This window comes from Rutidosis leptorrhynchoides, chromosome 6, assembly GCF_046630445.1.
Source record: "Rutidosis leptorrhynchoides isolate AG116_Rl617_1_P2 chromosome 6, CSIRO_AGI_Rlap_v1, whole genome shotgun sequence".
NCBI classification, from domain to species: domain Eukaryota; kingdom Viridiplantae; phylum Streptophyta; class Magnoliopsida; order Asterales; family Asteraceae; genus Rutidosis; species Rutidosis leptorrhynchoides.
Genome location: NC_092338.1, coordinates 144,624,218 through 144,641,740, shown reverse-complemented (window position 1 = coordinate 144,641,740; position 17,523 = coordinate 144,624,218). Strand labels below are relative to the sequence as shown.

Here is a 17,523-nt window from a genome sequence, read left to right as displayed (position 1 = left end):
CAACGTCTTTTGAAATATGTCATGAATGACTCCAAGTAATATCTCTTAATATGAGCAAATGCACAGCGGAAGATTTTTTTAATACCTGAGAATAAACATGCTTTAAAGTGTCAACCAAAAGGTTGGTGAGTTTATTAGTTTATCATAATCATTCATTTTCATCATTTTAATAGACCACAAGAATTTTATTTTTAGTTCTCATAAATATACGTCCCATACATAGAGACAAAAATATTCATTCATATGGATTGAACACCTGGTAACCGACATTAACAAGATGCATATAAGAATATCCCCTATCATTTCAAGACATCCATCGGACATGATAAAGCAACATCGAAGTACTAAAGCATCCGCTACAATGGATGGGGTTTGTTGGGCCCAATAGATCTATCTTTAGGATTCGCGTCAATTAGTAGACTGGTTTACTAATTCTTAGGTTACCAAGTAAAAAGGGGCATATTCGGCTTTGATCATTCAACCATATAATGTAGTTTCGATTACTTGTGTCTATTTCGTAAAACATTTATAAAAATTGCGCATGTATTCTCAGCCCAAAAATATAAAGGGTAAAAAAGGCAAATGAAACTCACCATACTGTATTTTGTAGTAAAAATACATATAACGACATTGAACAAGTGTAGGGTTGGTCTCGGATTCACGAACCTATATCATTAATGTATATTAACACATATATTTGTAATCGAATAAATTTATATATATTATATCTTAGTTTATATGTTATATGTATTTAATTTGTAAATTTTTTTAAATGATTAATATTTATACATGTAGGTATCTTAATATGTATATTAGTATTTTATCAAAAAAAATTTATTTGTAATATTTATAAAAATAATGTTAATATGTTTAGTATATAATTATATGTAATATCAGTATAATATTTATTTGTTATAAAAATAATAATAATAATGATAATTAAATTAATAATGATAATTAAAATAGTAATGATAATAAAAATGATAGTTTCTAATAATAATGTAAATTAATAATAAAAATACTATTAAAAATAATAATGTTTTTATATAAAAAATCATTTCAATAATAATAATAATAATAATAATAATAATAATAATAATAATAATAATAATAATAATAATAATAATATTAATAATAAGTACAACCTTTGAAGATATGCTTAAAAAGAATACGCTCCTGCCGGGACTCAAACCCGCGACCTCACGCTCACCTCACCAACTCTTAACCATTACTCCATTTTTATTTTTCTGACTTATAATACTCCTAATTAAACATAATCCGTTCTGTCTGTTATAGTCCACAACCTCCGGTGTAATTCAGCCAAACAGAGGTATCCAGCCCAAAATGGATAGTCCAACAAGGATCGGTTACTAGCAGCAGCCCATACTCATTACTGAATCAATGACCCACTTGTATTAGATTAAAAATGTATCGTTCCTTATTCTTTTTATTTATCTATTTATTTTTATTTTCTTTTTATCTTCACCGATCGGTTCATCAAACCTCCCCAATTTAATCGATCTACATCATCATTCATCATCAGCCATCACACGATTCACATCTTTGTTTCAATCGATACATAAAATCAAGGATCCAGGTACGTAATTCGATTTCCATTTAATGAAATTCATATGCTAGGGATCTTCTTAAATCGATTGATTTGTCTATGTTGAATTTATATACATAGTTACGATTTTGTTGTTCTTGTGGGATAATGAAATTGATTGTGGGTTAGGGATTGGGTTGAATTTTGTGATCATTTCGAATGGTAATAGGGAGCAGCAATTTCTTTGATTTTGGGTAGGAATTAAATTATAGTGTAAAAAGAAATGGTAATAGGCTATGGTGATGATTGTATGATGGTTTAATATATGAAACAGAAAACGATCTGGATCTGCAGTTGCAGTTGTATTCTTATGGTGTATCTTTTTCGAAAAGAAAAAAAAATTAGGAAGGAGACAGGAACAGTAGCAACAAAAGGATTCGATGGTTTTGCAGGTGTGTTGATTCTTTGTTTGTCATGAATAAAAACAACAATTAAGATGCAACAGTGTTCTCAATTAGGAGTTTAAAGCAGCAGTTTAATATAGTTTTGTGGTGTTTGATGGTTTGATAAAGCGTACCTTAGTTAATCAGTGATATTAAATGTGTGTTGCAGGTTTATGATGTATGGCGTTCGAATAAATTTGACAACAGGTAGCATATACATTTCAACAGTTGTAATAATATACGGTCGTGGTTGAGGAGACAAGAAAGGAGAAGAAAGGATGGTGGGTTTGTTTAAGCAGGCAAGATTATGTTGTGTGGTGATTGATCTTTGTAGTTATTGGATCGTAAACAGGTATCGGATAGCAGCGGATGACAGTTTGTTTGGTGGTTTGTTCGAAGACTGCAATAACAACAATAATACATTCGCTACAGTAATGGTTTGGGTGATTGTTCATAGCGATAGAAGCAGTTTATATATCTCACGTACTTAGTGGTTTAGGTGATGGTTTGGTGATCAAAAGATTGTGGTTCGAGGTGGTTTCAAGGTGGTTTCGAGGGGTGGTTTTCGGCTGCAAATTAGTAGCAACAGCAGCCCCCATTTAGTCTGGTTTTGATTGCTGTTTGTAAAGAAAGAAACTATAAAGAAATAGGAGGATAGATCGAGCTGCAGTAGTGGTTTGATAATGATGAGGTTATGATGGTTGGATGATTGTCGATGGTTGTGATAGTTCCCGGGTGAGATGATGAGAGATGAGGGAGAGAATGTAGGTTAGTGTTGGTTGTTTCTTGGGTCCTTGGTTCAATGAAGTAAAAGTAGAGATCAAGAACTAGTTATGGTTGTGGTTTCGTGCTTGTGTAATTCCAATCATATGAGCCTATGTATAAATATTATAGTGATAGTACAAGGAAGAAAATAACCAATTTAGTGGAAGACAAAGGAATCTTGTTAAATGGAAAAAATCAAAAGTAGATAGAAATTTGTAACTAATTTTGTATATACTTTTGGTTTGATTCCTTTGGTAACCAGATTAAGGACAAGAAACCAAAAGATATAAAAGGTGATGTAGATAAGAAATGGATCCTATATCTCTATGTACGATTTTATTTATATATATATAATCTTAATAATTAATATATATAAATATATTAACAATAATAATACTTTTAATATAAATAACAAGGATTATGAGAGGTAAAATTGACACCTGAATGTGATACTTAACAAACTTCATATAGTTATTTTGTTTTTATACTTTATATTAAATATTTATAAAGAATAAAGATAGCTATATTAAAAATACCAATGATGACAATAAAAATAATAAGATGTATTAGATTTTATATCTATAATAAATAATAATAATATTCATAATTCTGATATTAATACTAATATTAAAATTTATTTTAATGAAAGTAATAACAAAATTATTAATATAATAACTATATTTTAACTTTTAATTACTTTTAATATAATAATATTACATTTTATTAGTTATGTAATACTTATAATAACACATTTGAATATTTAATGTTTAATGTATATTAGATATATTACAACATACATACAATATTAATTACGTACAGAATTCATATATATATTTATATATTTAATTTAATAATATCTTACTATTTTGTAATTTACTTTATATGTTTAAATCACATGATTAAATGGTATCATATTAATACAAATTAATATACACACACACACACACACACACACACACACACACACACACACATATATATATATATATATATATATATATATATATATATATATATATATATATATATATATATACACACTTGTTCGTGAATCGTCGAGCATAGTCAAGGGTTAAATAGATATATTAAATAGTTCAAAACTTTCGAGACTCAATATTACATGTTTTGCTTATCATGTCGAAACTATATAAAAGTTAGGTTTAAATTTGGTCGAAAATTTCCGGGTCGTCACAGTACCTACCCGTTAAAGAAATTTCGTCCCAAAATTTGAGTGAGGTGGTCATGGCTAACAATAAAAATGTTTTCGTGACGAGTATGAGTTGATAAATAGAGTTTTATCATTATTGATAAATATAGATAAAACTATTCGATTATGTGGAGCGTTCGAGTAAAGCTGTCACAAAAGATTGAGATAGAGATTTAACTTTTGATGTAGTCACGGTGGATTTTCAAAATTCAAGGAATTTATAGAAAATTTTCGAAATCTAAAAGATTTGATTCTCCGGTGAGTAAGGAAATTAAGATCTCTATAATTAAATACGGTGATCTGCCTCGATTACTCTATCTGATATTTCCATTATAAATTAAACCTTTTTTTTCGTTCCATTATTTCCCACCGCTCCCATTTTCTATACTTTAATCCACTTTTCCAAACCATCAGTCAATATGCTTCATCCAGTTTTAATTCTAGATATAATCCTGACTTTCATATCAGTCATTATCCTTTTTCATCTACCACCGGAGAAATCTATTTACTTCTACAATTACCTTGGGGTTATAATTTTTTTCATTTTCTCGTGTCTTTATATTGCAATGCGCATTGATATACACGGTTTGTAATTTCCTGTGTTATTGTTGAGCTTTATACTTTTCCTTATATTTAGAAGTTCCATGCTTTTGTTTTCTCTTCCTGACTTCAAGTCAAGCGAATAATGGTCCAGAAATGGGTAGGTATAAGATTTCGAATGAACATGGCTAATGTTCTAAGAGAGAAATTGTAATAGCACGATCTTGATTGGTTAAATTACCAGAATTCAAGAGAAAAGATAGAAATATCAGGAATATATGTTCTTGATATGTTTAGAGATTAGATAGAATGTAAGAGTCGTGTAACATGGCACATAATGACGGTATGTTCTGTGAATCATCACATTCCATTAGAAACTCAGCATGACTTACTGTAATATAATCACGTTGATCAAGTGTCATTATATTATACTAACTCATGCATCAGTTCCCAACACTACTTCAAAATCATTCATAATTCAAATTCGAATTTTTCAGAATTTAGAAACTAATATAGTTTCCTTCCTGATGTAACACTGATATCACGAAGAGATAAATAGTTTTAGATAAGAATATTTATGAAAATGTCTTCAGAAATATCGAAGATATTTATGACGATATTTTGGAATTTCTAAGTTCGATGGTTGATGAAGAAAGATTTTCCGCAAGATTTTAACATGAGTACAGAGCAAGATATTCGTTGAAGGTTTCATCGGATCCAGAATTACCTGGTTTCTTTGAATATATGGTATGGTCCTTGTATTTGACCTTGGTCTCCTTCATGGTTTGCTCAATCTGTTTTTCAGTACCAAATTTTCTATCGAGCGTTCCTAACACTCCTTTCTTTATCATCAAACTCTTGGCCGTTTAGACCATCTACAATCGTTACAGTAACCGGAACCGAAGAGAGAAGAAGGGGAAAGGAAAAAAAAAGCAGTAAAGGAAAGCCATTGGACCACCAGCGAGGTGCCGGTAGCCAGAAAAGAGGTTCACGATGGAGGAAACAAAATGAACGTAAGAGTTTTGAGAGTCTTTTGTTTTGTTTGAATGGAGGTAACTTGCTGATGTGGATCCATCCCATATCTATGGATGCATATATTTTAATTGTAGTTTGCATACGGAACAATATCTTAATATTTTTTACCAATATTTTTGTACTTTCTTTACTTTTTATAATAATGATGATGATGATGATGATGATGATGATGATTATTATTATTATTATTATTATTATTATTATTATTATTATTATTATTATTATTATTATTATTATTATTATTATTATTATTATTATTAATATTTAATTCGGTTAAATAATAAAATAACACGTAGTATTAGTTTAATTGAGAATTTTACACCTAGAATTATTTAATTTAGATTAAGTGAGAAAATGACACGTAGATTTAATTCACGCGCTTTGTAATAATAATGTATACTAGTGAAATGCCCTGTGGAACCACGAGTTTATTTAAAAGAAATAGTTTAATGATGTTTTAAGTATTAAGTGAGCGTAAATGTCAAAGTCATTTAGTTTAAATATCCGTGGAACTACAGATTCTGACTAAGAAACTTGTTATTATTTTTATAAACATATTGATATACTTAATTTGGTCAGAATAAATGAACTACATCTATTCTCACGCGACCTTCTTCCAATTTTCATCACAAGTGCTATTTTCCTTGTCATAAAAGTCTACATTACAACATTTTATTGAGACATATATTTTATATACATATGAAACGTAATTAATTTCGTAAAAAGAACACATATTTAAATAATAGTAATATAATAATAAAGTTTGCTTTAAAATTGAGTATTTATATTTTTAATAATAATTATTAGTAATAACAAATGTCTCTTTAATTATTTTCTTAAAAAAAAAAATTTAATACAATTATTATATGAAGGTTGTACAATATATTTCAAAGTTTGTACATGTATTCATGGGGTGTTTTGTGCAATTTTTTTTTTAAAATTTGTACATAGTCATAGGGATGTTTATTATAAGGTTGTACATAATGCTTAAAATATTGTACATATAGTCATGGAGGTGTTTTACCATAAAGTTGTACATGATGCTTCAAATATTGTACATATAATCATGAGGTATTTTATCATAAGGTCGTACATAATGTTTCATATTTTATACAATTAACATGTTCATATTATATTAAGTATAATTATTTATATTAGTGACATCATCATGAGGGGCTTAGAAATTGTTTATTTATTTTTGAATTTTTTTAAGCTTGGATAATCCTTATTTATGATATCATTATTTTAGAGATTTATATGAAACTATAAATATAAAGCGCGTGACAATAATTTTATGTGCCAACTCCTGATTAATTAATGTCACATGTCAACTCTTCCTTTATTCATGTCACGTGTCAGTCTATCAGTTATTTTTATATATTAATCGAATTATTAGATTTTCTAATTTAATTTAATATACAAATTTCATTGCCTAAATTATTAATTTATATTACCATATAATATAATATAATATAATATTAATATTAACTTTATATTTATATATTATTATTATATGATATTCTTTTAAACGATACATTGATTTAATATAAATATAGATTGATTGGTACCAACATTAATGTTATCGACTACTAATTTAACAAATGTCGTGTAACGCACGGGCTCATAAAATTAATATATGTATATGTATGTATATATATGTATATATAGATACAGATAGATATATTTATTGTCTTTTTAGATAACTCAAAAAATTATTTAGAACATTATCCCTAATCCTTCACATTTTTAGCTAGCAAAGCCATTCATCATTTATCAGTTAAATATAAAAGATATATGTGTATCATATAAAATTGAAATTCCGATAGTCAACTTTATTGGGTGAGTCAAAAGAGAGAGACTATGGCCATCTATAATATTGCGGTGAGATGATCATTGACTCATTGGTTACCGAGTCATTCAATGGCTACGAATTCCTATGTTAAAGAGAAACTTAATTTTTAATTTTGTCTACAAATAATATTTCCGAAGTGATATATTTAAATAAAATTTTACGGAATATATTATTAGTATATATATCTTACATACACATGTGAGTGCTTAGTTAAAATTGATAAAAGGATTATATACAAACTATGAACCTTATAATATCAATAATAATATCAAGTATTAATTTTTTAATATAAATATATTAATATATATTAATATAAATGTAACTTAAATGTATAACGTGAATATATTAATATTTTATTTTATTAATAATGTACTTACTACTGACTGAAAATTTTTTTTTTTGGCAAAAAAACAAAAACTTTATTGCGATTCTTCGTCTCGGAAACACTGCAAGAAAACTGCGTTCCTAGGACCATTCGTCTTGGACTCTTGCGAAAAAGCGTCCTAAGCAACAAAAAATTGGGACGGGGTAATTCTTGGGATCCCATAAGATATATGCAAAAGTAGTGGTGTCCTAAGCTAATAAAGTGGGATCCTAAGAATAGGACACATAATTTTTAGGTCATATTATTGATACGTTTATAAATCTTTGTCCTAAAAAGCTGTTTAATATGACACACAATTTGTTGAGGTCCTATTTTTTTATAGGACACTTGGAAGGTGAGTCGCATGGTGTCATAAAATCTATATGATAGGACCAAGGTTGGAGAATTCGGATCTCGGAGAGATCTCGTTTGGACATTTTTAGGGAGATCTCGGCATCTCGGAATAATCTCGGGGAGATCTCGGACGTTGACTTACGTTGACTTTATAGTTTTTTTAATAAAAATATACATAAAAACATAAATATATGTATATTTATAGACGTTTTACGAGATTTTACAAAAATATCTTAGAAATGAGCGAGAAAATCTTAAAAATTACGAATTTTACAAGAAATCTTACAAATTAGCAAGAAAATTCGAGAAATCGTGGCTTTGACTAAGTTTGACTAATTATCATATGACTATATAGGACTCTTAAAGTTGTGGTTGCATAAAAATGTACTTAATAAGACATTATCTTGTTGGTGTCTCATAATGATCAACCAACAAGATAATAAGGTCACAAAAATAGGACGCTTGAGGATGTTACATAAACGTATTTTATTTAAGGAATATGTAAGTATAACGTAAACCATAAACGTATGAACGAAAATAAAAATTTTAAACTTAAAAACGTAACTTACGCACTGAGGAGGTTACAACAAAAACGTGTATTGATTAAGTTAATTATTATTAAGTTATAACAAATTTAAATATAAATATTGCTACTTTCTTTTTTAAAGATGTTACATAAATCCTATAACATTAAATGTAAACGAAAACGTAAAACGTAGATGTAAAATGTAACTTAAACCGTATAACGTAAAAAGTAAAACGTATACGTAAGTCGCATAACGTAAAATGTAACAGTAAAATGTAAACGTGAACGTAAAGCGTAACGTAAGTATAAGGTAAAATGTAAATGTAAACTGTATAATATTAACAAAAACTAATAGTAATAATAATAATAATAATATTGATGCGGCTCGTCGGAAGCGGGTCAAGTATGAATCTAGTTGTCTGGCGATTGGTTATGGTTTCATTCCTTTCTCATTTTCTTCCCTTGGGGAATTAGAGAAGGAGGCTGTTTCTTTGCTAAAGTAGGTTCAGAAGAGTTCGATGGCGCAAGATATTGGTGCCGGTGCTGCTGCTCATATTTTTACTAGGATAGGTTTTGCTATTGCTAGAGGTGTGGGGGCTCAGATTGTCTCTAGGCTTTCCACTAATTTTTTGTAAGTTTTAAAACTTTTAAGTTTATTATTATAATAATAATAATAATAATAATAATAATAATAATTAATATTAACAATTTATAATACCTAAAAAAAAATACGGACATAATGATTATTAAGTAATAAATACAGTCATAGTTAAATGGAAAGAGTAATTATCAAGTCTATTTTAACCTAGGTTGGTTTTTTAATCTTTAGACTATGGTTTATTTATCTTTACCCGTCATACAATTCATCACCGACTTTTGTTGGTGGATTAGACACCAACCTTTTAGTTCCTAGCTACGCTCTAAGTTGACCTAACTTATTCTCGGTAAATATAGCTATAACTATTGGAGTTTTTAACTTTTAATTTTTATGAAAAATTTTATTTTAAATAAAAATTTTCGTTTGGTAAGAGGAGTTTAAAGCTTTTAGATAGAGGGGAAAAGCTAAAAGCTAATTGAAGTAGCGCTTAGCTTTCAGCTTCTAGTTTTTTTATCATTTTACTCTTTATTTAACAGATTCAGCTACTCTCTCAGACACTAAAATATATTTAAAAAATTAAAAGCTACCAGCTAGAAGCTAAAGGCTACAAGCTACCAGGTAGTTTTGTCAAACATACCCATAATCAACATTAAAAATGATAAATCTATCTTTTTGTGAAAAGTTGTTATTAATATTATTTTCTTGTTTTTTTGCCAAAAAAAATTATTAAAAAATTATCATATTCGTGAATTAAATACTTGTACAATACTGTATAAGAGGAATATTCATTTGAATCCATAAATTAAGTTGAGATCAAAGGGACCAATGAGAGCGTGACATGTGGCGCGAAATCACATGTAATTGAAAAAAAAATTCAAACAAAACTTTAAAAAAAAAAAAATTTAAAATTTTTTTTCTCAAATTTTTTTCTACAATCACATGTGATTTACCTGCACAATTACATGTGATTGAATTGCACAATCACGTGTGATTGAATTGGACATGCATAATCACATGCGATTGACATGCATAATCACATGTGATTGACATGCAGAATCGCATGTGACTGTAAAAAAAATTTCAGAAAAAAATTTAAAAAACAAAAAAAATTGCGAATTTTTTTTTTTCAAAAAAAAAAATAATAATTCCAATCACATGTGATTTTCACGCCACATGTCGCGCTCTCATTGATCCCTTAGATTTCAAGCAAATTAATGGATGCAAATGATTACAACTCTATTGTATAAATATTTAATGGATAAACATGATAGATTTAATATTTTTAGTGTAGATGAACCAATTCCGTAAATTAAGGACGATAGAAATTTGAAGTAACAAATTTTTCATAAAGATATATATTTAGTTTTTTTGGTATTTTTTTTGCAAAAATCGTTGTAACATAAAAATCTCAAAACTTTTAATAGAAAAGAGAAAAACATAAAAACTAAACAACAAAACTATGAGGTTGGAGACTAGAAACTAAACTAACCAAACAAAAGCATAAGCTATCTACAACTGTCTCAACCTGCAACAACCAAACAAGCTAAGCAAACAACGGCACAACCACTATAAATGAAACAAAACACAAACAACAGAAACCGGGAACCGAAAAACATAACCCTATATTAAGATTCTCGGCCGCCAAAAGCAACCTTCTAACTCTTTGGCCCCAAGTTTTGTAACTTCACGTTCACTTGCTCAAATCGAACCGCCCTTGTCCGATATAGAAAGTTACACATGCTTCAATTTGTTCTACTAATTTTAGATTTCGTGATAATACGAGTTTTAAATTCTATATACTATAACTTTGTATATTTCATATTTACAAATTGTTAATTAATTATACATATTAAAGCAAAATGTGTGAGAGAGAAAATAGAGAGAGAAAAAATCCGGTGAGAGAGGGAAACGAGCGGGCGAGCAAGGATAGAGCACGGGAGAAGTACAACAGAGACTCTGGGTATGCAAACAAGTGGTCGACTCGAAATCATTTGACGTCGTACATGTTCTTCAACTTACTGGAAGATTGGAAGGTGGTTGATCTGTGGAAATCATTCAAACCCTATGGTGCCGTTAGAGATATCTATATCGCCAACAAGAAACTTCGTGGTGGTTATCGGTTTGCTTTCGTCAGGTTTGCGGACGTCACGGATGGGGATAGTTTGCTGAAAAGATTGGAGTTGGTTAGGTTTAATGGCTCCACCATTAGGATTTGCAAGGCAACACGTAGGAACCCTAAAACACCTGATGGGCCACGCGTGGAAGATGAATCAGACAGAAGGCAAAACAACAAGGTTCCGACAGGTGGGCCAGCGTTTCAGGATGGGAGAAGATTCAATGAAGTTGTAGGTAATCGTAAAATGGAAGATTTGAGGGACAGAATTAATGCAAACAAAGATAGGGTTAACGGGTTCTCTAGGCAAGATGAGTTCAAAGTAGAGAAAAAGAAGGCGAAAATGGTGGAGGCAAAAGGGTCTGACGGTAATGAGGAACTCCTAAAACAAGATGTGACGTGTGAAGCCCTAAACATGGGGATCCTCCAAAATTTTGGGACGATTGCCAGGGAAGAGGGTTTTTATGATCTACAGGTGAAACTTCTTGGGGGACTAAGCATGTTAATCGTATTCAATTCGGTGGCAGCGGTTGACAACTTATTTGAGGAAGAAAAGCACCCCTTAAAATGATGGCTTCATAAATTTATGAGGTGGGACGTATCAAGTTGGCCGGATGGGAGAATGGTGTGGTTAAGAATCACAGGAGTCCCAATTCAATGTTGGACTAAGGAAACCTTTTGTTCAATTGCTGAATGGTGGGGGACCCCATATGAATTGGATAACTGTACTTTGATGGGCAATCAAACTCTATCGTATGGGCGTGTTCTTGTGAAGCTTTTCGAACTAGATATAGTTAAAGATGCAATTACTCTCAAACACAAGTCAAACCTTTATTTTGTTTATGTGAAAGAAGAGGAAAAACGATTCCCAAAATGGGAGGAGGCTAATGAATTCAGTAGTGATGAAGCTAGCGAAGATAAAAGTTATGAAGAAAGTTCTGATGACAGTTCGGTGTTCATAGACTCGGACGAATTATCTGATGAAATTGAAAAAAGTGATGGGTCAGATGATGATTACGATGGTTCCTTTAATCCAGTTAATACCGGCGGCAAGGCTCACGGTAAGGGCATCGACAAGACTAACCGGAGTAATTTTTTTGATGAGGAAGACAAGGAGTCGAGATGTTTCAGGTTTGATGTACTTTTTGGGGATAACGATGAGGTGGTGTCAGACACCTGTGGAGATTGTATACGTAACCCTAGTTCCACGAGTAATGATGGCTGTGAGAACGTGTCTACTACGGCTGACCAAAGAAATAATGCCAGGTGTAATGGGGCAGATCCTAGTAACCTCAATATGGCCAGATTGGTTCATAATGGTGGATCGGATCAAACACAGCACAATGGGCCCAAGTTTAGGCCAGACATGGCTATGCCTGCAGACAGGCCCACTTCGACAGCTAACCCAATTGATTTAAATGATGTTGGACCTAAAAATTTAAAAGGGAGTGGGAGCAATTCCCCTGTTGAGATTAACAGAAACAATAAAATTACAAGTCGTATGGGTAAGGGATCAAGCTCGACATCACATCGAGGTCATCATTCTGAGGAGGTCTCACTATGCAACGGATGTTATTGGGACACAATTGGGAATTGGAAGGCGTCTTCTAGGTTGAAGAGGCTGAAAAGTATGGCACGGGGTGGGGTGGACTTATCGAAAGACAACCGATACAAATGTAAAAGATGCTGTAAATCCTCAATGGCAAAAGCAAAATCAAATTCAAAGTCTTGCAATCAGGGCCCTGTAAAAGTGAATTCAGTGAGTGGGGATGCCTCGGAGGAGCAATCGTTTAAGAACGAGGAACTAAAGGAGTTTGGGGAGCAAATCGGATTGAGGTGGCCAGGCCCCAATCCCCTGTAGGTTCGATTTCCTGTTTTTCGTTTTATCTAGTTTTCTATGAAGATCCTATCTTTGAATATCCGTGGATTTGGGGTTAAGGGTAAATTCGGTTGGGTCAAGGGTATTTGCTATAGTGAGAAGCCGGATGTAGCGGTCTTTCAAGAGACCAAGTGTAGGTGTTTAAGCAATAATTGGGTTCATTCCTTATGGGGTAATGATAATTGTGGATTTGTTCAAAGAGAGGCCATTGGGAACTCGGGTGGATTACTAGTTGTATGGGATACCTCTAGGTTTATTGTGGAAGGTGCGGTCACGAATGAGTTTTTCATAGCAATTGAAGGAAAGTGGGGTGGATCCGATCATGACTCGATAATTGTGAATGTATACGGACCTCATAACGACAAGAAAAAGAAAAAGATGTGGGGTGCCCTAGATGAGCTCCTCAATAGTGTCGACTCAGCTTGGGTGGTGTGTGGGGACTTCAATGAGGTAAAATGTCATTCGGATAGGTTAAATTGTACATTTCATCATGCTCGGGCATCACGGTTCAATGACTTTATCCTAAAGAACAAACTTTTTGAGATTTCGATTAATGGTAGGAGGTTCACGTGCATTAGTGATGATGGCACAAAGTTTAGTAAACTCGATCGTTTCCTTGTAAACGATAAATTTATTAATCTTTGGGTGGATTTATCTGTTGTTCCTATTGATCGTAGAGAATCGGACCATTGCCCAATCTTGCTTAGGGATCGTGTAATTGACTTTGGTCTGAAACCTTTTAAAGTCTTTGATGAATGGTTCAACAAAGTAGGGGTCGATAAGATAATTCTTGATGCTTGGGAGTTGGGGGTACATGGCTCTAGAAGGGATTGTAATTTTCGAGATAAATTAAAAAACGTTAAAAAATAATTGAGAATTTGGAGCAAAAAGGAATTCGGGAACTTGGACATGGAAATTAATGAGCTAAAGGGTAAAGCTTCTAGATTGGAAAACCTAGCCGAATTGGGAGTTTTAAGCGAAGAAGATCGTGTATTATGGTTAGAAACACGAAGACAATGGATCAAAAAGGAAAAAACAAAGTCGGGTATGTTAAAACAAAAGGCTCGGGTTCGATGGATACTCGAGGGAGATGAAAATTCAAAATATTTCACTCCTCTATCCGTCGGAAATACAACAAATGCAACATTTGCGGTTTGATCATCAACGGGTTATGGAATGAGGACCCTTCGGTGGTGAAACAAACTATACTTGCGCATGTTAAAGACTTATTCACTGAAAAAACTCCAATCGACCTTCATTAAGGGCTGTGTTTGGGCCTGATTTTGGGCCAGATGCTGCGGCTATTAACAGCCCATACACGGCTGCTCAGAATACAGCTGTCCACGAACCTGTCTTGGGCCAAAACATACCGGTGGGGCCTACCGATCTGGCTTCGATTAACGGGCTGTCTGGGCCTGCTTGGTCTACGGTGGAGGGTGTTCAAACTGGGCCCGAACAGATTGGGCTTGGGCAGGGGACAGAAGACACCAACTTTGTATTGGGTTCACAAGCTAGATATAATGGGACGGGTCTGAGCAGAATTTCAGTGTAGGATTCACAAGCATTAGAAGAAAAATTTTGCGAAGCAGAGATATGGGATGCGGTCAAAGGGTGTAGAAGTTCGAAGGCGCCCGGTCCGGATGGGTTCAATTTGGGATTTTACAAGAAATTTTGGTATATTATTAAGGATGACTTAATTGAGGCAATTAATTTGTTTTGGGAACGCAGTGTGATCTCTAAGGGGTGCAACGCCTCTTTTATCACATTGGTCCCCAAAAAATCGGATCTCATTTCTTTAAGTGACTACCGACCAATTAGTTTGATAGGTAGCTACTAAAAAATCATCACGAAGCTCCTCTCCAACCGACTCAAAAAGGTAGTTCCTAACTTGGTGGGCGCCGAACAAAGTGCGTTTATAAAGGGGATAAATATCTTGGATGGCGCCCTCATCGCTAACGAAACACTCGCATTCCTTAAACGTAAACGACTAAAAAGCTTTATTTTCAAGGTTGATTTTGAAAAGACGTTTGATAGTCTCAATTGGGATTTTTTTTTGATTGAAGTTATGGGTATTATAGGTTTCGGGTCAAAATGGAGGAAGTGGATTCTCACATGTTTCAAATTGGCCTCCATTTCAATCCTCGTCAACGGTTCACCCACTAGTGAGTTTAGCCTAGAAAGGGGGGTTAGGCAAGGAGACCCGCTTTCTCCCTTCCTCTTTATTCTTGCAACGGAGGGCCTAAACGTGTTGGCTAAAAATGCGGTTGAAAAGAGATTGTTCTCGGGTGTCGAAGTTGGTATGAACAAGGTTATAATTTCACATCCACAATATGCGGATGACACAATTTTCTTCGGAGCTTGGAATGATGGGAATATTCGTAACCTCATGAAATTGCTCAAATGTTTTGAATTAACTTCGGGGCTTAAGGTTAATTATCATAAAAGTAATCTAATCGGGATTGGGGTGGATAATGTGGAGGTTGAAAGTGTTGCTAGTATATTCGGGTGTAAAGTCGGTTCGACCCCATTTATTTATCTCGGGCTCCCCGTGGGTGGTAATATGAAAAAAGCGGAGAGTTGGGAACCGGTGGTAAGTAAATTCGAGAAAAGACTTTCGGATTGGAAGGCACGTTCGGTTTCATTTGGTGGACGGTTAACTCTTGTAAAAGCGGTTCTCAATAGTCTCCCGTTGTACTACTTCTCGCTCTTTCGTGCTCCGCCATGTGTGATTAAACATCTTGAGAGTGTAAGACGTTCATTTTTTTGGGACGGGGCGGGTAATAAGTCAAAATTGGCTTGGATCAAATGGGATGATATGATTCTACCATATTATGAGGGCGGGCTTAATTTGGGTTCTCTTAAATGCAAAAATATGGCCTTGATCGGCAAATGGTGGTGGAGGTTTAAAACTGAAACTAACTCTTTTAACATCCTCAATCGGGCCTAGCTGTAAGTTTACTAAATTGCCCTTAAGTTGGTGTTGTGATATTATATGCTTTTATTTTTATTTAATGATTATTATTAAATAATGAGGTGGTTAGGACCAGTTTGTGACAAGGGTCACAGAACAGGTTTGTTTATCTAATTTGGACCTCGTTTGGGTTGCCAAATGATGTACGAAAGATATCAGATAACTGATAAATACCCGTGTGTTGCACAGTGTAGGATTTAACCCACTTTAGATGAGCTAGTGCTTCTAATTTCTTCTTTTGGCTTCCAGATTATTCACACACACAAACATACACCGTACCTTCATCTTCTCCACCTACACCAAACCCTAATCTCAAATCCTTGTTCTTGAGCTCAAATCTTTCTTACTATCTTGTTCTTTGTGATTTACTGAGTCTATCAAGGTAAGAATCAAAACATTTCATGCTTTAATCTTTGAGAAAATGGAGTTTTTGTGTTAGTTTTTATAAAGTGTGTATTTTGGGTCAAAGTGGATAGATTTGATGTTGTTTGAGTCCAAATCTTGTGGGTTTACGTTTCTTAATGTATAATGTCTTCGATTTGGTCAGTTTTGAGGTCATAATCGAGCTCTAGAGCAAGAATTGGTCGATTTTAGGTGAAACCCGTCACTTTATCTTCAGCTTCTGCAGATAAACACAGTCGGCCGAGTGTCTCGAGACACTCGACCGATCGACTAGACCATCGACCGAGTGTGTAAGACCCAAGGCCGAGTGTGTCTGTGAGAGACCATCGACCGAGTGACTAGACACTCGGCCGAGTGAGTGTAGACAGTCGGCCGACTGTCTATGATAGTCGATCGAGTGTCTTTGGCAGTGAAATATTTTACCAAGTGTTGATTTCTAGCCGTTATGCTGCCCGTTTGTATTTTGATGATTATGATGCAAATTTTGAAAATGCACAAGTGTTAAGCAAAAATTTTTAGCGGACGCTTTTTATACAAAAAATTTTTGTATTGTGTTATTTTGGGTTAATGGACAGAAACTAACTTGTGTATATGTTTTTCTCAGGAGAAAAGGAGAAAGAGAAGGTTCAGTGATTAGATAGCTGAATACCTTCTCATTTGCTGGTAATCGGTGAGTGAGACTAACTGGAGAATATAGTATATAGAAGCATGTTATATTATGATTGCCATGCTTGTTAGATATACTTATTATTGTGGTTAGTTAGTACTTTGTGATGACTGCATGTTAGTTGATGCTTGTTTGCTGGAGCCCAGTGTTTCCCTATTGTGTGGTAGCCTCGGTAGGAGAGATCAACCTGCGGGTTGGGTTCCTCTGTGGTAGCCTAGACAACCGTGGTGTATATATATGTGAATGACGCATCCGTCACAT

General features: G+C 33.2%; 1 protein-coding gene and 1 pseudogene across 1 annotated transcript; one reads left to right on the top strand and one right to left on the bottom strand.

Annotated features, from left to right (window-relative positions):
• LOC139854134 (plant UBX domain-containing protein 7-like) overlaps positions 1-2,588 on the bottom strand; it is a 107,224-nt pseudogene extending 104,636 nt beyond the window's left edge.
• Positions 2,589-13,240: 10,652 nt separating this feature from the next.
• LOC139854133 (uncharacterized) lies at positions 13,241-14,092 on the top strand. Its single transcript, XM_071843457.1, has one exon. The coding sequence runs from the start codon at positions 13,241-13,243 to the stop codon at positions 14,090-14,092; it is 852 nt and encodes a 283-aa protein (XP_071699558.1).
• Positions 14,093-17,523: the final 3,431 nt, after the last annotated feature.